Raw genomic sequence first — 23,493 nt, 5'->3', positions numbered from 1 at the left:
ACATGGGGACACTTAGCAACTTATATCTTCAGCTTTGGATTTTAGCTATTTCAGGACAACATAGAAATCTCATTTGTCACCTAGTTGCATAATCTTTATCTCTATGTTTATACCTTTATCTATACTTATAGCCATAGCCATACCTATGCCTATATGAATATCCATATACATGCTTATGTCTATATTTATGCACATATATCCATATTTATGCACATGTCTATGTATAAATATATACATCCAGCTGCATACTTAATACAGTTATGCATCACATCACTTAACAGCAGGTATACATTCTGATAAATGCATCATTAGGTGATTTTGTCGTTGTGCAAACATCGAGTGTACTTACACAAACCTAAATAGCAAGGAGGCTGAGAAAGCAAGTATATTACAATTTACAGTTTTATATTGGGAAGTGCGCTCTGACCTCTTACCAAGATACATAGGGCAGAAATTCCCTAGGCACAGCAAAAGATTCAGAGAGTTGGCTACCAATAGGGTCCGTTAGAGAGCTGTTACATGAGCTTCTGCCACACCTAGGCTTATTACACATCTAGGCTAGATGGTACAGCCTATTGCTCCTGTGCTACAAACCTATACAGCAGGTCACTGCACTAAATACTATAGGTAATTGTAGCACTATGGTGTCTGTATATATAAACATCTCTAAATATAGAAAAGGTAATGTGTTGTGCTATGACATTACAATGGCTACAACATCTGTAGGTGATAGGAATTTTTCAGCTCCAATATGATGTTATGGGACCACCATCAGATATGCAGTTCATCATGATCAAAACATTGTTATGAGACACGTGACTATTCTGCATTGTTGTAACATTAGAATTATTATAACAGTTAAACAAGTAAATATATGTAGATGCTCAATTGATATTTGTCAAAAAAAATAGGTTCCTGCAAAATTTTAAATTCTCAATAAAGGCTAGCCATTATTATTTGTATCTATTGTATCTATCGTAGTATAGATAGTTACAGCAGAAAATCCTAACTTAAGCTTGCTTATCAATAGAAAACATATTATCTCATGTAATTTCAAATTCAAAAGCAGAGTAGACTCTAGGTACAGTACAATCAAAGGCTCAATGAATTATCTAAATGCTTTATCATTCTTCATTCTGCCGTCCTCCTATTGGCTTCATTTGGAAGTGATTCCCTTGCAATTGCAAGATGACTGCCAAAGGCCGTCAGGACTCTGTGCTTTTTTTGTTCATATGCAATTGAAGAGAAGAGGAGACTATTTTCCCCCACGCACAAGAAATAAGTACTTCCCTTCTCTTAGCCTTTTTCTTGGCCCTTTTCTTCACATGCTTATGTAACAAGCAGCCAAAAGTTGCTCCGTCCAATTTAAGGAAGATATTAAAGATATTGACTAGCTCATAGAAATTCTAGAAAGCTTGGGGACAATGCAGCCAGAAACAAAGCTTCAAACTAAACCACAAAACTAGTCTTGTAAGGATGCTGTTACCACTGAACATTAGACCCTATACTTCAGACACCAAGCAGGTTCATTTCATTAGCAACGCCTAGGGCATGTATCTATACATTAGTTTCAAAGCAGGCTAAGAAAGCAAGTATGTTAACAATTTACAATTTTATAGTGGGAAGTGGGCTCTGACCTCTCACCAAAATACAGAGGGCAAGGATTCCCTAGACACAAAAAAGGATTCAGAGAGTTGGCTGCCAATAAGGTCCATTAGACAGTTGTTACAGAAGCTTCTGCCAACTCAGCCACCCACGTAGTATGGTGCTCCCTGAGGAGAAGAGGATTGTGAACAAAACTGAAAGAAGTGGCTCACTAAACTCTGTAATACTTTCAGATTCATGTAAAAATTAAAGAAGCTTCTCCATTTCAGTTGACTTGTACTGAGTCTCCAGCTTAGTGGAGGTAAGTAGCATTACCGACAGCTCTCTAGCTTGCATCCATAGTGTCAGAGTTTAACTCAAGAGACACTGCATGACTAATCTCTTTTAGGGCAAAGGCTAGTGCAGAGCTGTCAAGGCAAGCAGTGACTCAGCCAGTGGCAAAGGCAATGACAGCACCTCATCCAGCAACAGTGACAGAGAACAATAACCAGAACAGATTCCCTAAGGCATTGAATATGCCTTTTAGGGATGCCAAGAATATTCAGGAAAAGAAAAATCTACCAGAGCCTGAATTCCTTAACAAGGAAGTCAGGGTTTGAAATCAGGAGGAATTGGGTATTAAATTTAGAAATCTAATGTCTCAGGGACATATGGATCACATATGTGATTAGAGAAACATCTAGCATTTACTTCCTGGAATTGGAGCTCTTACAAGAAGGAAAAGGGAGCACTTTTGATAACAAGTTTCCCTTTTTCTTGTGAGGCAGTTTTCCTGGAAGCTCAGCCACCAGATTTTTGCAAGGTTGTTTTCTTGTAGACACTAAAATTTCAGCAGTCATGACACATTCTCAGAAAAACTTGATTTGATACCCCAATCTATAATTGCTTCACTTCCCCCACCTAAGCAATTCTTACGTTACTCTATTTTATTTTCTGCAAAGAATATGAATCTAAATTCTTAAAACTTAGTTATTATGTTTGTGACTGTTCCTGCATAAGCCTTCACCAGAGTCCACCAGAATATGGACCTCATGAGAACAGTGAACTTGCATATCTTGTTACTAGTAAATTCCTGCAGTCTTAGAACAATAACTGGCACATATGGTAGACATTTGAGAAATATTTGTTGAATAAGTATTAAGATCTGGCTCCTCACAGAACTAAGGCCATTATTATAACCATGCAAAAATTCCAGTTTTATGCCTGCAAGTCTTTAATTCAATTCAAACAATATTGTCTCATTATTAAGCAACTTCTATATAATATCATTTACACATTTCTGCCTGGGACACTCTTCTACCCAACTATATTCCTCGTCTCCTCTCCAGAAACATGCTTCACCTGATCAACACCTTCCAATCTGTCCAGTTGATCCAGTCTTTCAACATGGAAAATGAAAGAAGTGAGACATCAGAACTAATACCAGAGAGTAAGTCAGAAAAACAACAGAACACTAGAGGACAGAATAGGCACAGGATAACATCAGTTTACCAAGATGAAATATTTTTAGGGGCCAAAGCTAGGGTGCATAAATTATGCTAGAATTAGCTAATGGTCAAAGTGAAAGAAAAAAACTGAAATCATTTGGGCTAGATACTATGTGTATTAAATGGTATGCAGAACCCAGGACTTCCTGGAACTAAGTTCAGAAACTTAGTTTTCAACCAGTGACTTGCCAAGTGTGACTTTTTAAAGGTCCATGCTCCACTTCCAAGAGTGAAGGAGAATGTAAGGTGGAGTGGGAATCTGAGCATGGGTTTTGGACACAGAACTGGTTTTGAGTCCTAATGATGACAAACAAGATAACTTCTCAGAATAACTTTCCCAAAGGACAAGCTAATCAACCTCTCAGCAACTCAAATCTGTGAAATACAATTATATTAGTAGTACCATCTCATTGGATTATTGTGGGGTTTAAATAAATCAATGTAATGTGTTAATTTATTATGGAACTCATTTCACAACTTATACAAATATTGAATCATCATGTTGTACACCTTAAATTCATACAATTTTATTTGTACATTGCATCCAAATAAAACTGGAAAAAACAAATAAGTAAATAAAAGTCCGTAGGAAAAAACAGAAATATGGGTCAAAAATTAATGGACAAGGTCAACAGCACAGTTCTCTGCTCTTAACTGCTATTTGTTCATTTAACAAATATCTATATACATTATTACTAATATTGTTTACATCTTTTAAAGTAGCTGAGCTGCCTAGTTGACTCAGGAGGTAATGATAACAGCTATTGGGATTTTTTGGCAGTCACTTTGCTAAGCATTTAACATGCAGGATTGTTTTTAGTTTTCAAAATAACCTCATAAGAACAATTATTGCCCCATATTTCACATGAAAAACATCAAAAGTAACCCAAACAAAAGACTCGTGGGTAAGCCAGATGCTTAAGTCCTCCCTGAAGAGGTATCAAGCTCCTCTAGAAGATAAGCGGGAATCCTGGTATTGATGGGTTAGAGACTTGCTGCCTTTTCAAGGCTGTTTTCTCCTTGGAAACTTTTTTTTTTCTTTTTTGGAAGAGTCTGTTATAAACTGGGGTGTTAAAATCTCTAGCACTGGGAACTCAGAGAATATATATCATTCTCTACACATATGCCACGAGTTATCTCAAACTTACTTAAGACAAAGACTTAAATACACAATAATGTCTGATTCATTGGTCTATTTAATTTCAGAAGTTTAACTTTTTTAAAATTTTATTTTGGCTCTTCCTAGTGCCTTTTATGGATCTTAGCAATGCTAACTAGGCTGTAATATTTGTTTTCTTATTGACTTCAGATTTCTATTGATAGACATAAACTCAAGAGTTAGATCTGAAGTGGATCTTAGAAATTATCTATATAGCCCACTGGTTTACAAATTACTCAAATAATTAAAGGTGTTCTTTCTCTTTAACCAGAGCTGTTTCGCTTTTGTTTTATGGAGTGAGCTTCCATTTGTTGTTTCTACAAAACATAATTTCACTGAGAATGTGTGTGTATAGATTTATTTATATTAAACCACCACACTGATCTAATAAGAAAACTTTACTCATTTTCATTTATTTAATCATTCAGTTTAGCACCACTAAGTGCCCATGTTTCTTTCAGCCAGTGGAGACGAAAACAAAAAAGACACTCTCTCAGCCTTAAAGCCTTCCTGTTCTGGTCAGGAAGGCAGACATACAGAGAAAACCCCATTGATGGGAGTAAGGCCATAGCAGAGGCTTGCCGAAGAAATATTTAGGCAAGAGAATAGGGTCTGGAGGCAGGGAACCTAAGGCCAATTCATGCTGACTTCCTAAAACTGGATCAAAAGGAAAACCCCACCTCTCCACGCCCAAGTAACAAAAGGGTCAGAGGCTATTCCCTTTGCAACATGCCCACTTCCACTGTGCACAGATGAAAAATGGAATGTACCTCTGATTGGTCCTCTCCCACAACCAATCAGACCGGTCATAGGCCAAATCTTCATTTACATAGGGTATAACCAAGTAATCAATGGGAAGCCTCTAGAGGGTCTTTAAACCCCAGAAAATTCTGTAATTAGGGCTCTTGAGTGACTTGCTCGAGCCTGCTTCCACTCTGTGGTGTGTACTTTCATTTCAATAAATCTGTGCTTTTGTTGCTTCATTCTTTCATTGCTTTGTTTGCACATTTTGTCCAATTCTTTGTTCAAAGTGTCAAGAATCTGGATGACTCGTAGTCAAGACCTTCCACCAGTAACACTATGAGGACATGGTGGAGGGAGATTGGGAAAAGCTTTCAGAGAGGATATGACCTAGGGCTGAGCCTCATTAATAGGATGAGAGAAGTGCAAGAATTACACACAAAAGCAACAACAAAAGCTAGCAACAGAAAAAAATGGAGAGCTCAGAATGGGAAATAATTGATGTAGCTGTACTTTGAGGTTAACTGCATATGGTAAGCCCTCAATAAATAGCTGGTTAATTTATTTACCAACTAAATTCTTATTCTGGAGGAAATAAGCCTGTGAAAGTCAGTTCATGAAGGGGCTTACAGGTTTACCCAAATAATTTGGATTTATTCTCTAATCTAGGACCTGAAAATGCAAATGTCTACAGGGATCTTGTAAAAATGTGAATAAGTTGGCCAGGTGTAAAAAAATAGTAATTATGAAGACTACACCTTATTATTGTCAACACATGGATGTCTAATACATACTCCTGGCCCTTAGGCTACATACATAAATAAGTACAAACAATATCAATATAACATGATGATTTGTCTCCATTCATGTACCAAAAGCAATAAGATCATAGAGGAGGGCTTACTTAATTCATCTGAAGGAAGCAGGAAGATATTACTGATATTTTATTTGAGGTGAACTTGAGGAATAAGCAGAAGCTTATCTCTCTATTTCTAGCTACACTCCAACATACTCCCTGCATTCCAATCAGGTTGGTCTCCTAAGTGTCCCGCAACACCCCACATTCCTATGTCCTCTCTCAAGTCTTTCACTTTGCCTGGTGTGCTCTGCCTTCTTTACTTACTCAATTTTTACTAACCCTTAAAGACCCAGTGCAGACCTTCCTCACCCATAAAATCCTTGAAGACTTCCCAGGTACCAAATGCTAATTGAGAACATACCAGAGGTTGGACATACTGGAAAGCTGAAAGACACATATGACACAGCAGAGTGTAGAAGTACTCAGGAAAGAACGCTTTCTAGTGTGTGATGAGAAATTTATGGGTTTGGGAGTCAAGGAGTAATTGGCTGTGTGACCACAGCAAGATCATCTAGCCTCTGTTTGCCTCAGTTTTCTTAGCTAGAAAAATGGACGCTTATCCTCATGGTCGTTATGCTTCCTTTCAATTCTAAGATTATGACTCTGATTTTGAAGAACAATGTGATCTCTTACGTTTCCAGTAGCATTTCCACACATTTTCAGAACTTTTCTGTATGATATGATCAGTATAAAATCACTCATCAATGGTAGCACTATTGAAGAGTATAATTTCTGTGCCATTATAAATATAACTCTTACTCTGGGTTTAAAAAGTTGCACAGGTCACAGGTGCATTGAGAAAAAAATCAGCTGTCATGTTACCCTGTTACTGTTTTGGTTATCTCACATTAAGAATAGATTGTGGTTCTTTCTCTGCACCTGCAATTTCATGGCAGTAAGAAGATAGAGGGCAAGTGGACTACAGATCCTGAATATTAAGATTAAAGAAAGACTGCCTATGAAAAACAACACACATGAATTAAAGAATCTATGGAATTAAACCAAAATAATTAATGAAGTTGTTATTTTGTGTTATTTTAGTAATTATGGAAGCATTATTTATGTTATAAACAGACAACAAGTTATGAAATACCATACTTTGTTTTAAGATCTTAGATGATAAATTTTTGACAGCTTTTTGCAAAAACTAGGAGGGTATTTTCTTAGCATCTACTATTTATTGTCAGTTTGCCCCATTCCAACTGGCTACATTAGTTGTACTTTTGGTTTTAAGCAAAAGAACCAACTCCAGCTAGATTTAAGCAAAGCTAAACTATTGAAAGAACATTAGATTATCTCATGGAGTCCAGGGAAAAGTCCAGAAGGGGGAGGAACCAGATCAACTTCAGGGACCTTAGCAGTAGAACTTCACGGACCTTCTCGCCACAGATTTTCCTTTAGTTTGACTTTAGTTCCTGTGACTTCCCACCTGTATCTCTCCTCCTGTCCCCAAATTTTAATTTCTAGGAAAAAGCATATGTTGAACACAACTTGGGTCAAATGTCCTGCTCAAGCACAACCAACTATGACAAAAACATATGTCAAAAGAGTGATATATTACAAACATGGCCACCAGAGACCCTGCCTTGTAGAAGAGACCAATGTTTGCGAAAGGGAGAAATGTTGGTATCCAGCAAGCCACCTCAAGAGAAGTCTGCCCATTGCACAGGCTTTTTTCTGCTGTGATTTTTACCTCCTTCCTCCCTTCCCCAGTTATCCATATTCATATATCACTGTATAAAATTATACCTTGTCCTTCTCGAAGTAGATATAAAATTAAAATAATGAAAGGGGCAGAACAAACAATCTTCTGTTATTCTTTAAGTGAAAATATAAACAATTCCGTTTGATTATACCATGTAGAGGCATCCAGAGCTAGACTAAAATATTACAAAAATAGGGACTAATCATCAGATATAGTCTATGAAAATCTAATAACTTTAATAAAATAGTACATTTGTCTAATAACTTTGACCAATCACAGAATAATCTTTCTTGATTACCAAAGGTGTTTACTTCATTTCTTGAAAGTAAAATCTAAAACATTTATCAATACCAGATATTCTGAAAGATAAAGAAAACATGTAGTATGTATGTTATACTCCCTTCAATAGTTTGTGAAGGAAGTTCTAGGACAATTTCAAAGACCTAGATCTTTATCCTCCTCCTAATTGCTATCTGTACACCCTTACTTCTTGAAAGTATAATTCTCCTTGGCTTCCTAGATATGGGACTATCAGGTTTTCCTCATCACAGGTCTCTTTTGCTGCCACATTCTCGGCTCGCTGCAACCTCCGCCTCCCGGGTTCAAGCAATTCTCCTGCTTCAGCATCCCGAGTAACTGGGACTACAGGCGCGTGCCACCATGCCTGGATAATTTTTTTTTTTTTTGTATTTTTAGTAGAGACGGAGTTTCACCACTTTACCCGGGATGGTCGCCGTCTCCTGACGCCGTGATCCGCCAGCCTCGGCCTCCCAAAGTGCTGGGATTACAGGTTTAAGAACTCAAGGATATAATTGCCACCACAAGGCCAAGACTGCCAAGTCTATCCTGAAAACTACCTATGTTTTAGTCTACTTGTTACTGGTTGAGGGTAGTTGTCCAGGTTCTTGATGTTTTGAACAAAGTATTGGACAAAACGCACAAACAAAACAAGGCAGTGAAAGCGGAGAATTTTAATGAAAGTACACTCCACAGAGTGGGAGTGTGCACGAGCAAGTGGCTCAAGTGCATCTGTTACAGAATTTGCTTGGGTTAAATGCCTTCTAGAGATTTCCCATTGGCCCACAACCAGTCTGATTTGTTGGGGGAGGGGACCAATCAGAATAAAGAATAGACCCACGACCAGTCTGATTGCTTGTGGGAGGGAATCAATCAGAGGTACTTTCATTTTTTTTTTCCTTTATCCATTCATCTATTTTTTTATTTTATTTTATTATACTTTAAGTTCTAGGGTACATGGGCACACGTGCAGGTTTGTTACATAGGTATACATGTGCCGTGTTGGTTTGCTGCACCCATCAACTCGTCATTTACATTACGTATTTCTCCTAATGCTATCCCTCCCCCAGCCCCTCACCCCACCAACAGGCCCTGGTGTGTGATATTCCCTGCCCTGTGTCCAAGTGTTCTCACTGTTCAATTCCCACCTATGAGTGAGAACATGCAGTGTTTGGTTTTCTGTCATTGTGACAGTTTGCTGAGAACGATGGTTTCCAGCTTCATCCATGTCCCTGCAAAGGACATAAACTCATCCTTTTTTTATGGCTGCATAGTATTCCATGGTGTATACGTGCCACATTTCCAGTCTACCACTGAAGGACATTTGGGTTGGTTCCAAGTCTTTGCTATTGTGAATATTGTCGCAATAAATATACGTGTGCATGTGTTTTTATAGTAGCATGGTTTATAATCCTTTGGGTATATACCCAGTAATGGGATTACTGGGTCAAATGATATTTCTAGTTCTAGATCCTTGAGGAATTGCCACACTGACTTTCACAATGGTTGAACTAATTTACACTCCCACCAACACTGTAAAAGCGTTCCTATTTCTCTGCATCCTCTCCAGCATCTGTTTCCTGACTTTTTAATTATCACCATTCTAACTGGCGTGAGATGGTATCTCATTGTGGTTTTGATTTGCATTGCATTTCTCTGACGACCAGTGATGACGAAGATTTTTTCATGTGTCTGTTGGCTGCATAAATGTCTTCTTTTGAGAAGTGTCATATCCTTTGCCCACTTTTTGATGGGGTTGTTTTTTTTCTTGTAAATTTGCTTAAGTTATTTGTAGATTCTGGATATTAGCCCTTTGTCAGATGGGTAGATTGCAAAGATTTCCTCGCATTCTGTAGGTTGCCTGTTCACTCTAATGATAGTTTCTTTTGCTGTGCAGAAGCTCTTTAGTTTAATTAGATCCCATTTGTCTATTTTGGCTTTTGTTGCCATTGCTTTTGGTGTTTTAGTCATGAAGTCTTTGGCCATGCCTACGTCCTGAATGGTATCGCCTAGGTTTTCTTCTAGGATTTTTATGGTTTTAGGTCTTACATTTAAGTCTTTAATCCATCTTGAGTTAATTTTTGTATAAGGTGTAAGGAAGGGATCCAGTTTCAGCTTTCTACATATGGCTAGCCAGTTTTCCCAGCACCATTTATTAAATAGGAAATCCTTTCCTCATTTCTGGTTTTTGTCAGGTTTGTCAAAGATCAGATGGTTGTAGATGTGTGGTCTTATTTCTGAGGCTTCTGTTCTGTTCCATTAGTCTATATCCCTGTTTTGGTACCAGTAGCATGCTGTTTTGGTTACTGTAGCGTTGTAGTATAATTTGAAGTCAGGTAGTGTGATGCCTCTAGCTTTGTTCTTTTTACTTAGGATTGTCTTGGCTATGCAGGCTCTTTTTTGGTTCCATATGAACTTTAAAGTAGTTTTTTCCAATTCTGTGAAGAAAGACATTAGTAGCTTGATGGAAATGGCACTGAATCTATAAATTACCTTGGGCAATATGGCCATTTTCATGACATTGATTCTTCCTATCCGTGAGCATGGAATGCTCTTCCATTTGTTTGTGTCCTCTTTCATTTTGTTGAGCTGTGGTTTGTAGTTCTCCTTGAAGAGGTCCTTCACATCCCTTGTAAGTTGGATTCCTAGGTATTTTATTCTCTTTGTAGCAATTGTGAATGGGAGTTCACTCATGATTTGGTTCTCTGTTTGTCTTTTTGCATCCTGAGACTTTTGATTTTGCATCCTGAGACTTTGCTGAAGTTGCTTATCAGCTTAAGAAGATTTCGGGCTGAGATTATGGGGCTTTTCTAAATATACAATCATGTCATCTGCAAGCAGGGACAATTTGACTTCCTCTTTTCCCAATTGAATACCTTTTCTTTCTTTCTCTTACCTGATTGCCCTGGCCAGAATTTCCAACACTATGTTGAATAGGAGTGGTGAGAGACAGCATCCTTGTCTTGTGCCAGTTTTCAAAGGGAATGCTTCAGTTTTTGCCCATTCAGTATGATATTGGCTGTGGGTTTTTCATAAATAGCTCTTATTATTTTGAGATACATCCCATCAATACCTAGTTTATTAAGAGTGTTTAGCATGAAGGGCTGTTGAATTTTGTCAAAGGCCTTTTCTGCATCTATTGAGATAATCATGTGGCTTTAGTCGTTGATTCTGTTTGTATGATGGATTACGTTTATTGATTTGCATATGTTGAACCAGCCTTGCATCCCAGGGATGAAGCTGACTTGATCATGGTGGATAAGCTTTTTGATGTGCCGCTGGATTCGGTTTGCCAATATTTTATTGGGGATTTCTGCATCAATGTTCATCAGGGATATTGGTCTCATTTTTCAACTGCCACACAGAAGGAGAGGTCGTAAAGAGAGTAGCCTCTGATATCCAGTCAGCATGAATAAACCTTAGGTTCCCTGCTTCCAGATCCTATTTTCCTGCCTCATTTTCCCCCTGAGAGATGTGATTCCCATAAATCTTTATGGGAAGCAGAGGGATTGATGGTCTTTCTTCTGTAACTGCTTCATGCTAACTTGGGTGCAATCCCTACCTATTACTGATCATGGAAATTTTTCCCTGCTCTATCTAGTGGAGGCAGGGTAGTTTATTGATCGCTGGGGGTGCTATCTTCATTTGGAACTGGCTGGCAATGTTGTTGCATGATCATATGAAGTTCAATGGTCTCTAGGTGAGAGGAAATGAATTTGGTTAAAAGATCTAATGGGAACTTCAGGGGGTGGATACCTACGTTATCAGGAATGTTTGTTATAGGGAGGAATTAAAACATTCTGCTTAATTGCTACAAAGGGAGTGATTCCAAACATTTGAAAAAAGAAAAACTGCAAAAATATATAAAAATATGGCTATTATTATCCAGCCAAATATATAAAAATATGGCTATTATTATCCAGCCTACAGTAACTATGCAACAAAAACACCAAGGAAAGTTGGTAGGCATTTACTTATCTTTTGGCTGTCTTCTAAACAGGTACTTCAGGTCTTCCACAGGTTCACAGGTGTAGTGGCTGAAGGAAACTTCAGGTTCCAGGTCCGAGGCTTCAGGTATCACAGACTTGATCCTTGAAAGATGTATCCAATTATTTAAATCCTAATACTTTGACCATGGAAAGCACGGCCAGCACCACTGAAAATGATCCCTTCCATTTGGGCTGTAGTTGTTGAGCAGGCGATCCCTCCTTCCAAGTTTTAACAAGTATCTTATCTCTTGGCCTGATTTTGGGATGCTGGTTAGCTCCTGGTATGGGGAGCCTTTGAGTTCCAAACTTTTGTGAAAGCCTGCTGAAATTGTCCGTTAACTAGGTATTTCACTAAACCAGCTGTTTCTGGATCAGTAATTAGAACATTAGTTAAGAATGGCCTTCCATATAACATTTCATATGGGTTTATGTTAATTTTTGCCCTAGAGGTATTACAGATCCTTAAGAGGGCTATAGTCAGTAAGTTGACCCAAATTTCTGATGTTTCCTAACATAGCTTGCCTAATGCTTGTTCTAGAGTTTGGTTAACACTTTCTACTTTCCCGAAGAATTGAGTCCGCCATGCTGAATGTAAATAGTATTTGATTCTAAAGGTCTTAGCGACCCCTTTAGTTATTTGGGAGATAAAGGATGGGCCATTATCTCTTTGGAGACTCTGAGGTTACCCAAACTAGGGGACTATTTATTGTAAGAGAAACTTTATAACCTCAATAGCCTTCTCTGTTCTGGTAGGATAAGTTTTGACCCAACCAGTAAAGGTATCTATTAGGACTAACAAAAACTTGTATCCTCTACAAGCGGGCATTTGGGTGAAGTCCAACTGACAGTCTTCCCCTGGGTAAGTTCCTCTCCTCTGGACTGATTCTATTGGAGGAAGCATTTTGTTTCCTGGACTGTTAAGTGCACACAGTGAGCAGGCTTGACAGACCTGCTTATCCACTGAATCTAAGTTAGGCCCAATGAAGAGGCTGTTAACCATGGCCAGGGTGGCATCTCCATTGGGCTGTTTGAGGGAGATTTAGTTTGATTCCATATACCACCAGGATTCTTATTTTTGTCCGCCTTGTTCCTTTATTAACTGTTCTTCCTATAGTGTGTATTCAGGATCCATTCAGGAATCATAGAAAGGAAGCAGTGCTAGGATCTGTTGGGATTGCACCCTGAGGGATGCGGCTTTAGCTTCTCTATCAGCCCTTCTGTTCCCTTGTGCTATAGGAAGTAAGTCCCTTTGATGCCCCCTACAATGGATTATAGCTACAGCCTTTGGCAGGTGTATTGCTTCCAATAGCTGAAGAATTTCAGGCCCATGCTTTATTGGGGAGTATTTGCTATTTAGTAGTCCCTTTTCTTTCCAGATTGTAGCATGAGCATGAAACATAAGGAACACATATTTAGAATCTGGATAGATGTTAAGCTTTTTCCTTTGTCTCAACATTAGTGCTCAGGTAAGAACAATGATTTCAGTATTTTGTGCTGATGTACCAGGGGACAGTGGCTGGGCTTCAATAATGGTGTTGTGATTTACCGTTGCATATCCAACTCAGCACTCCCCATTTGACACAAAACTACTGCCATCTGTGAACCAGTTATCCTCAGAATCTGGAAGAGGCTAATCTTTTAAATTAGGCCAGCTAATATATGTGTGTACAATGACCTGCTCATAGGAATCATCAGTTATTGGGCCTGTGGGTAGCAATGAAGCTGGATTCAAGGTGTTACAGGTTTTAAGGGTTACATCTGGATTGTCTAGCAGCATGGCCTGGTATATGTTTAACTTTTCCTCCAACATCCACATGTGTCCTTTTATCTCTAAGACTGGCTTTACCTGATGGGTTAGAACTTCCAGTGGGTGGCCCAGGGTGATTTTAGTGGCTTCCTCCACAAACACAGCAGTGGCTATTGCCTGCAGGAAACTTAGTCATCTCGAGGCTACTCCATACAACTTCCTTGAAAAGCAGGCATTTGGTCTGGGTTCTGATCCTAATTTCTAGGCTAGCACTCCCACAGCTATGCCCTTCTCAGCTACATACAAGGAGAAGGGCTTAGTTATGTCTGGGACGCCAAGAGCAGGAGCCTGGTAAGGGTCTATTTTAGCTTGGTGAAGGCTTCTCATTTCTGGGGTCGATTCCATTAGCTCATTTTCAGGCCTCCTTGTTGCTTCATATACGAGCTTTGCTACAAGCCCCAAATTTGGTACCAATATTCTGAAAAACCCAGCCATTCCCCAGAAAGAACAAAGCTGCTGCTTGGTGGCTGTGGGGCAACCACATATGACTTGCACTCATTCTGGGGTTATTTGCTGGGTTCCCGGTGTTAAGACATACTCTAAATATTGGATCCATTGGAGGGTAATCTGAGCCGTCTTTTTGGGCACTTCATATCCTCTGTCAGCCAGGAAATTCAAGGTTTTTATAGTATTTTGGTGAGAAGCCTCCTGGGTTGGGCTACACACAAGAAGTTCAACCACACACTGGAATATACTTCCGTTCTCCAATTGCAGATCCCTCAGATCCCTCTCTACAGATTAGGCTAAGAAATCAGGGCTATCCTGAAAGCCCTGAGGGAGCACTGTCCAAATGTACTGTTTTTTTTCTGGCATTAGGATTTTCCCATTCAAAGGCAAAATGGTATTGGGATTCTGGGGCCAGAGGAATACAGATGAAAGCATCTTTTAGGTCTAGGAGAAACATTTTGCATCCCCTGGCACCTGAGCCAGGAGGGTATATGGATCCACCACCAATGGTTGGATGGGGATAACAGTGTGATAAATTATTCTGAAATCCTGTACTAGTAGGTATTCCCTCAAGGGCTTTAGAATGGTTAAGATGGGGGTGTTTCAGGGAGAATTGCAGGTTTTTAAGAGCCCATGGGTAAGCAATATCTCAACTATGGATGCTAGGCCTTTTCTTGCTTCCAGCTTAAATGGGTATTGTTTTCAATTGGGGAAATAGCTGGGGTCTTTAAACTGGCATTTTGACTGGCACTGCTGTTTAAGCTTTCCCTGGTGATATGGTTTGGCTGTGTTTCCACCCAAATCTCATCTTGAATTCCCACATGTTATAGGAGACACCCAGTGGGAGGTAACTGAATCACAGGGGAAGGTCTTTCCCGTGCTGTTCTCATGATCATGAACAAGTCTCACGAGATCTGAGAGTTTTATAAGAGGGAGTTTCCCTGCACAACCTCTCTCTTTGCCTACTACCATCCACGTAGGATGTGACTTGCTCCTCCCTTGCCTTCCACCATGGTTGGAGGCCTCCCCAGCTATGTGGAACTGCAAGTCCATTAAATTTCTTTCTTTTGTAAATCGTCCAGTCTCAAGTTTGTCCTTATCAGCAGTGTGAAAATGGACTAATACACCTGGCTTCCCAGCATAACATGCTAGCAGGTTAACCTGTTTATTAATGTGGTCTGGAATATTGTCTGTATTTTTGACTACTAGCAATTTTACTGGGTGATGCTTAAATTTGTAGTAGTGCCCCTATTTTAATGATAATATCTCTTCCCAAAAGATGGACAGGGCAACTTGGAACTACTAAAGATTTATGTTGGAACATTTGTTTCTCAAATTGACAAAGGAGAAGTAAAGAATCTCGTCTGTGGCTTTCCTTCCATTCCCAGAACACTCTTAGACTGGGAGGAAAGTTTTCCTGCATAAGCAGTAAGGACAGAGTAATTCGCCCCTGTATTGGAAAAAAAAACTGAATTTGGGTGCCCATGACATCTAGTTACCCAGGGCTCTGCAATAGTAATTATGATGTTCCTGGACAGGGGCAGTGAGGAAGACTCTAGGCCCCTTCAGTCTTCATCTAATTCCTCCTTTCACACTGCTAGACTTTTACCTAACTGAGCCCCTTGGTGGGAGCGGGGGCAGTCAATCCTCTAGTGCCAGAGACCCCTCTTAGTCCATTGGACGTCTCTGACCTTAGATGGGTGCCAGCACCACTTTGGAATGATTCCAACCACCACTGATGACCCACTATGAGCTTTCCCTCTTGTCCCTGGATGAAGGTCTCTACTTCTAGAATTAACTTGCAGATAAACCTTTGGATTTTTTTTCCTATCCCACTTAAAACAATTCTTTAACTTTCTAAATTTGGACAAGATTAAATTGGACATAGATTCCCTTTCATGAATTCCCTCCATGAGTTACACAGACCACAATATGCCCAAACCCTGTGACTTATCCTTAGCCAGTCGAGTAGGGGAAGGGAAGAATTTAACATAAGGAAAGAAGGCTTAAGCCACCTGAAACGTGTGTGAATTTTCCCTGGACAGGCTGCCACTGCCAATTGCATCACTCATAGGCATCAGGGACTATAACTGGAAAAGACAGCAAAGAGTCCTTCCCCCTTCTGGGCAAGGCAGCTATCCCCATTCACTCCTGGGCCTTCAGTTAACACCAGAAAGTGGCCCCAGTTGCCTTCAATTACCAAGGAGCTACTAGCAAATGGCCACTGAAAGACTGAAAAAGAAAAGGACTCAAGTTCCTCACCTGAACAGGTGGTGGCAGTCAGGTGCTTCCACATGGACCTTTTAGTTTCACCAGAGAGTGGCTCCGGCCAGAAACCTGCAGTTGCCTCCATGCTTAGGCACTGTCCATCAAGGGTCCCAACTTGGAAAGGAAAAGGGAGAGAGAGAAAGAGGAAAAAGAAAAAAACAAATCCCAAACTTTGGGCTTACCTTCTGGTTGGCTCACCAAAATATGTTACCAGTTGAGGGTAGTTGTCCAGGTTCTTGGTGTTTTGAACAAAGAATTGGACAGAACACAGAAACAAGGCATGGAAAGCAGAGATTTACTTTAAATGAAAGTATACTCCACCAAAGGAGAACAGACTCAGGCAAGGGGTTCAAGAGCATCAGCTACAGAATTTTCTGGGGCTTAAATACCCTCTAGAGGGTTCCCATTGGCCCATGCCCAGTCTGATTGGTTGTGGAAGGCGACCAATCAGAGTGAAAAGTAGGCCCTCAACCAGTCTGATTGGTTGTGGAAGGAGACCAATCAGAGTAAAAAGTAGGCCCTCAACCAGTCTGATTGGTTGAGGGGGGGGACCTATCAGAGGTACTTTCATTTTTCAACTGCCACCCAAAGAAAGGAGGGTTGCAACTGCCACGCAGAAAAAAGAGGGGTTGAAAATGGAGTCGCCTCTGATACCAGTCAGCATGAATCAGCCTTAGGTCCCCTGCTCCCAGATCCTTCCTACCTAACATAGGTAGGAACATTCTACAGAATTCTATTTTTATTACATTCACACTGAAAGGGCAGAATCTCTTAAATCAAAACCATCATCATGTCACAAACCAGACTATTTTCCAACCTTCATTTCAAAATGACCACTATCACCTTTTCCTGCTCTTAGGCAGTAGAATAGGGTCCGAAGGCAGAGAACCTAAGGCCCATTCATGCTGACTTCCTAGAACTAAATCAAAAGGAAAACTCCAACTTTCCAAGCCCAAGTAACAAAAGAACCAGAGGCTATTCCCTTTGCAACCCCCTGCCCAACCTTGTAGGCCCTTGGTATCTGGGCCTAGTCTTCATTTGCATAGGAGTACAACTTTGTAACTTAACTTAGCCTCTGATTGGTTGCAGGCTACTCCTTAATTTACAGAGGGTGTAAACCAAGTAACAATTGGGAAATCGCTAGCGGATATTTAAACTCCAGAAAAGCCTGTAACCAGGGCTCTTGAGCCACTGGCTGGAGGCCATCCCACTCTGTAGAGTGTACAGTCATTTCAATCTCTGCTTTCCTTGCTTCATTCTTTCCTTGCTTCATTCTTTCCTTGCTTTCTTTGTACGTTGTGTCCAATTCTTTGTTAAAAATACCAAGAACCTGGACGACTTGTAGTCAAGACCCTCCATGGGTAACATTGGGACTATATCAAAGCCTTAGAAATCGTGGAATGATTTTTCAACCACATTATCTGATTCTAATGATGAACAGACCTGTAGACCGGTCTGAATCTTGGAATTTGCCTATCAAAAAACTCGGCTTTCCCTACTTCACAGGTCTTTAGAAGCGCATGTCTAACAAGGCTCATATTCCATCATTGGGATCAAATTGCTCACCGGATAGTAAAAAGACACTACAGAATTTCAGGGGTTCTCGGCCAATGAGGACTTCTGAATTATGTAGAACGGATCAGCTACTAAGCAGTGTTCTATCTTCCTACTCTTCTAATCAATTCTCATCCCTTAAAGCCCTGCTAATTCTAGAAAACAATCTATAACCTGTTAGAATCAGCGCAAGCTGGTGATGACTACAAGTCCCATGATGCAAAGTATGAGCGCGGACCAATGATGGTCGTAGTTCCTTCTGGGAATTGTAGTCTTCTAATCTCCTGTTTGGCAAACTAGGTATTGTAGCCTCCATTTCTCAGAAGTTCAGTTGGGAAACTAAAGATAGTGCAGAGAATGTCGATTTCCTGCCACAAGATTACATTTATCTTCGCTACCTGAGCGCCCAGCCGATCAACTCCAGTCGCTCCTCCCGTAGGCGGCCGCCCATGGCGTGACATCACTTCCGGCAAAGATGTTCCAAGTTCGGCCCCTCCTTCCACACGGCAAGGATCTTGGTCCCGGGCAGAGACTGGCTGAGGCGGGGAGCAGTTGCTTTTGGGGCGGGGGTGTCACGTGAGGCTTCTCGCTGCTGAGGGAGGAGGCGAAAAGCTGCGGTTAAGGAGAGTCCTGTTTAACCGTCACCGGGAAGCGCGCTTGTTCGGGATCGCGGAGTGGGCTGAGGTAAACACTGGGTCTTTACCTCAGGACAGGCGGTCGCTGTCCCGGGTTCTCGTACGGGTGACACCTGCAACCTAGATGTCTGGCGGGCGGCGAGGGGCTCCGCGGGAGAGTGGAGAGGCGCCGCAGGAAGCCCAGCCACCTTCAGGCCACCGCCGACCCCACTGTGCGTCTGGGAGGCGCTGGGCGCGCACCGGTCAGCGGAGGCGGGAGAGTCTGGGAGCTCAGGGAGCTGCGGATCCCGCCGCCTGCAGTGCGGAAGACCCGTGACCGGCGCAGACCCCGGCCTTACCTTCCGAGGGTCGGACTGTGCCTGGTATTTGCCTCTTTCCTCCCGCCCGCGGGGTTGCTCAGAGTCGGGCCACCTCACCTGAGGTTTTCCAGAGTGAGAATGAACTGAGCGTCCTGGGAGCGACTCCGCACCAGGGTAGAGGCGAAGACGCTCCTAATGAGCACAGCACCTTTTTTTTTGTTTGTTTGCTTGTTTTGTTTTTTTAACGCTTGAGTAGCGCACACATCTTCGGACGTCAGTGGTTGTGTTGATATGTATTGACATGCGACCTCCCCCCAGCCAGGCGGCCTCAGGTAGTAGAGTGGCAAAGGCCAGGTAGATCCCTCGGACCTTGAGAAGGTTGAGATTTCAGACTTACTTGTTTTTGGGGAGGCCGTCAGGCGGAACCGAGGAGCGGTGAATCAGCAGCTAAAGTTTCATGAATCTTTGATAATGGGGAAAGGTTGCCGAGAGCCACTTGAGTTAAAAATTTTTTTTTTTTTTTTTTCCCCGCTCTTGTAGCCCAGGCTGGAGTGCAATGGCACGATCTCGGCAAACTGCAACCTCCGCCTCCCGGGTTCAAGCGATTCTCCTGCGTCAGCCTCCCGAGTAGCTGGGATTACAGGCTTGCGCCACCATGCCCGGCTAATTTTTGTATTTTTAGTAGAGACGGGGTTTCACCATGTTGGCCAGGCTAGCCTCGAACTCCTGACCTCAGGCGATCCACCCGCCTCGGCCTCCCAAAGTGCTGGGATTACAGGCGTGAGCCACAGTGCCCAGCCCAGAGTTAAAAATCTTATTTCAGCATCTTTCCAAGTCCAGGTGACTCATTTCTTAACTTTACCACCAGTAGAGTTTCATATGAAAAGTTGGGCAGTTATTGTTGTGTGTAGTCTTGTCATTTTGTTGGTCTGTAATTATTACAGGTTCTTATGAGTTTATTATTTAACAAAGTAATAGTAAACCGTTTCTTCTTTATGTTATGATACTATTCTGACACAAGATATACTAGTCCTTTTGATAACAGATTCTTAAGTTATAAAGATTTAAATACCCTCCGTTTATCGTAGAGCAGAATTAGTGATGACCTGTAAGCTGTGAAGAACGGTTACACTTTTCACTATTTAATTTTGTTGCATATAAGTTTAATGTTCACTGGGTTTTATTTGAGTAACTTGACCAAGTGTGTATTTTTAATCCTGAGTTCTATAGAATTATACTATGTAGCAACAAAGCATCTGGTTCATTGTTACTACTCTGCGTAAATCTATATAGTTTCACTAATTAAATTGAAAAGTAATGTGAATAGATTTCCTCCCTTTCTGATTAAATCCAGAGGTAATGTAAATAGTTTTCTTCCCTTTCTTTTTTCTTTCTTATACTGAATGTAGTACTGTCAAGATGATAAGCATGGAATAAAGCTTCAGAAGGGTCTTTACCAATCTTTCTCCTACCAACTTTTACATAGATGAAATCAGGTTAAAATCAACTTTACAGAAATACTTCACAAGGGAATAAAGTAGGGGGAAAAGGGATAACATGTAACATGGGGTCAAGGAAAAAGAGTGTGAAGTAGTTTTGCTTTCTCTACCTTGCAAATAGGAGTCCTTAAAGACAACTGGGATTAAAAGAAGGGGTTTGAGGTACGTTTTCATTCCAAATAAAATAATAGTGCCATAAAATTGAAAAGAATATTTTTCTTTTGAATCCTGCTGCACATTAAAGACTAACCTTTTAATATGTCCTTTTCATTTTTAGATAGTGAATTCCTAAGAAGAAAATAATGGATTGCATATTTGTTGTTCTCTAAGTGGACTCAACAGCGTGCAAGCTTGTTGCAAAAGCCAAAAGAAGATGGCAACTCCTTATGTCCCAGTTCCTATGCCCATAGGAAACTCTGCTTCCAGTTTTACAACCAACAGAAATCAAAGAAGTTCTTCTTTTGGCAGTGTCTCAACAAGCTCAAACTCTTCTAAGGGCCAGTTAGAAGACTCAAATATGGGTAATTTTAAACAGACAAGTGTTCCTGATCAAATGGATAATACTTCATCAGTCTGTAGCAGTCCCCTCATTAGGACTAAATTTACAGGTGCAGCTTCTTCCATTGAGTATTCTACTAGACCAAGAGAAACTGAAGAACAAAATCCAGAAACAGTTAATTGGGAAGATAGACCATCTACACCTACTATACTGGGTTATGAAGTGATGGAAGAAAGAGCTAAATTTACTGTAAGTATTGACTTCTGCTGTATACCAGCACAAAGTGAAAGATTGGCTAATCTCTGTGTTTAAACCAGTGTTAAATTAATGTAAACTTGTACTTATAATTTCTTGAATGTGAAATTCTAATGGTTTTTACACCACTGAATTCTATCATGTTGTAGTAAAGTTTTGCTTTACCTTAATAAATTTTCACAAACCAGACACACCTATGTAACTATTAATAGCACATAAATCAAGGAAAAGAACGTTACTAGAATCTTAAATGCTCTGGGTTCTCTGCCAGTCAGGACCCATTCACCCAATACTTTTGTATAGCCTAGATTAATTTTGCCTATTTTTGTACTTTATCTAAATGGAATGATATACTCTTTTTGCATCTGGTTTCTTTCCTTTAGCCTTGCCAAATTACATGCCCAGCTTTAAAAGATATTGATGAACAGTGTTTCAGAATGGTTGTACTGATTTATACTCCTAAAAGCAGCATAAAACCAGTTGATCCATAGCTTCCTAACATGTGATATTTTAACATTTTTATCATTTCAGCGGTTCTCATGGGTACAGAGTAATATCACATTGGTTGTGGTTTTAATTTGAATTTTCTTAATGACTAATTGAATTTAGAAATTTTTTTGGCTGTTTGGATATTCTCTTGTGAAATATCTGTGCATGATTTCTGTTCATTTTTCTTTTGGGAAGTCTCCCTTTTGATTTGTAGTTTTCTGTGCATTTTGGATATAAGTTTTTTTTTCAGATGCATGTATTATGACTATCCTCTCACTCTGTGGTTTGCCTTTTCAATTCCTTAATAATACATTTGATAAACAAAAGTTCTTAATTTTAATTTGGTTTGATTTATTACTTTTTTTAATGGCTAGCACTTTTTGAAATCTTTGCCTGCTCCAAGGTTACAAAGATACTGTCCTATGTTTTCTTCTAAAATCTTTATTGTTGGGCCTTTCACATTTAGATTCGTAAACCACCAGAATTGATTTTTGTCCATGGTGTGAGGTGAGGGTCAAGTCTTTTTTTTTTTTTTTTTCCCCAGATGGGACCAATTAATCAGGCTTTTATTTGAAAGACCACTCTCTCTCCTCTTCATTTTCAGTGTTGTCTGTGTCATAAATCATGTGACCATAAATGCATGAGTCTGCTTCTGTGTTCTATTTTTCCATCCTTTACTAATTTCACACTGTCTTAATTAGTAAAGTCTTATAATAGGTCTTGATATCTAGCAGTGTAGTTACTTTAGCTTTTTTCTTCAGGATGGCCTTGGCTATTCTTCGCCCTTTGCATTGAGATTTTGTTAGATCTATAGATTAATCTGGGGAGAACTGACATCCTTACTGAGTTTTCAAATCTATGAACCTAATACATTGACTTAAGTCATTTTTTTCTAGTAATGTTTTGTTGTTTTTGGTGCAGGGTTCTTACATCTTTTGGTTAGATTTATTTCAGGATATGGATGTTGTTTGATGTTCTTGTGAGAGACATCTATTTTTGTTTTCTATTTACTGCTATTTTATATATTTTGTCCTTTTATGTTTATGTATCCAGCAACCTTGCTCAACTCACTTATTAACTCAAAAGGTTTACTTTTTTGGTAAGACTTTGTTCTTTTAGTAAAGTTTAATGTTTACTTCAATGTTTCATGCTGTAAATTTATGACAGGATGGGAGGACCTCCAAGGAAAAATTGTTGAGATAATTTATGAAGAAGCAGTCTTTAAAATTATCACAAGACTGTGATATAGGAAATCTTCAGGGAACTCTGTCTCTCTCTCTCTTTTTAGAAAATTTTTAGAAAATATAAACTGATGGCCAATTTCCTGAATTAAGAAATAGGCATTTATTGAGTTGATACTATGGTCTGAATGTGCGTTCCTTCAAAATTCATATGTTGAAACCTAACCTTCAAGGTGATAGTATTAAGAGATGAAGATTTTGGAAGCCAGTAGGTCATGGGAGCAGAGCCCCCATAAATAGGATTTGGACCCTTAAAAAGAGGCCCCAGAGAGCTTTTTTGTCCTTTACACATCTGAGGACAGCTATAAGGCACCATCTATAAACCAGAAAGCAGGCCCTGTCCAGATACCAAATCTGTTACTGTCTTGATCTTGGACTTCTCAGACTTTAGAACTTTGAGAAATAAATTTCTGTTGTTTACAAGCTACCAAATTTATGGTATTTTGTTATAACAGACCTAACAGACTAAGACAGATGATATGTGTGAAGATGCAAGTATTTGGCCAAATACAAGGTGGTGTTATATAAAGCATTTCAAGAGACTGGAGAGGAGGAAGTAAATGACAGATATGAAATTAGTCATATTTATTTATTAACTCAACATTTTTTTAATTACCTATTATGCCTCAGGCACTGTTCTGGGTAATAGTGGTACAGC

General features: G+C 40.0%; 1 protein-coding gene and 1 long non-coding RNA gene across 5 annotated transcripts in view; one reads left to right on the top strand and one right to left on the bottom strand.

Annotated features, from left to right (window-relative positions):
• The window catches only part of LOC129061064 (uncharacterized), a 32,837-nt gene extending 14,455 nt beyond the window's left edge, over positions 1-18,382 (bottom strand). Inside the window, exons 1-3 of one of the 3 annotated variants that reach the window (XR_008528050.2) lie at positions 18,317-18,382; positions 16,359-16,599; positions 7,228-11,944 (exon numbers count right to left, since the gene is read on the bottom strand). This is a non-coding gene — a long non-coding RNA (uncharacterized LOC129061064). Of the gene's footprint in view, positions 1-940; positions 11,945-16,358; positions 16,600-18,316 lie in introns of those variants that run through there. The other 2 variants (XR_008528048.2, XR_008528049.2) reach the window with 2 other exon arrangements.
• A 24-nt stretch (positions 18,383-18,406) lies between these two features.
• The window catches only part of SNX16 (sorting nexin 16), a 42,798-nt gene continuing 37,711 nt past the window's right edge, over positions 18,407-23,493 (top strand). Inside the window, exons 1-3 of one of the 2 annotated variants that reach the window (XM_024250604.3) lie at positions 18,407-18,602; positions 20,629-20,872; positions 20,960-21,099. In XM_024250604.3, the coding sequence (XP_024106372.2) occupies positions 20,725-20,872; positions 20,960-21,099 (288 nt within the window). In that variant the 5' untranslated portion in view covers positions 18,407-18,602; positions 20,629-20,724. 2 annotated transcript variants of the gene reach the window in all.

Source organism: Pongo abelii, chromosome 7 (assembly GCF_028885655.2).
Source record: "Pongo abelii isolate AG06213 chromosome 7, NHGRI_mPonAbe1-v2.0_pri, whole genome shotgun sequence".
NCBI classification, from domain to species: Eukaryota; Metazoa; Chordata; class Mammalia; order Primates; family Hominidae; genus Pongo; species Pongo abelii.
Note: the sequence above shows the minus strand (reverse complement) of the source record. Positions and strands in the feature narration are given on the sequence as shown.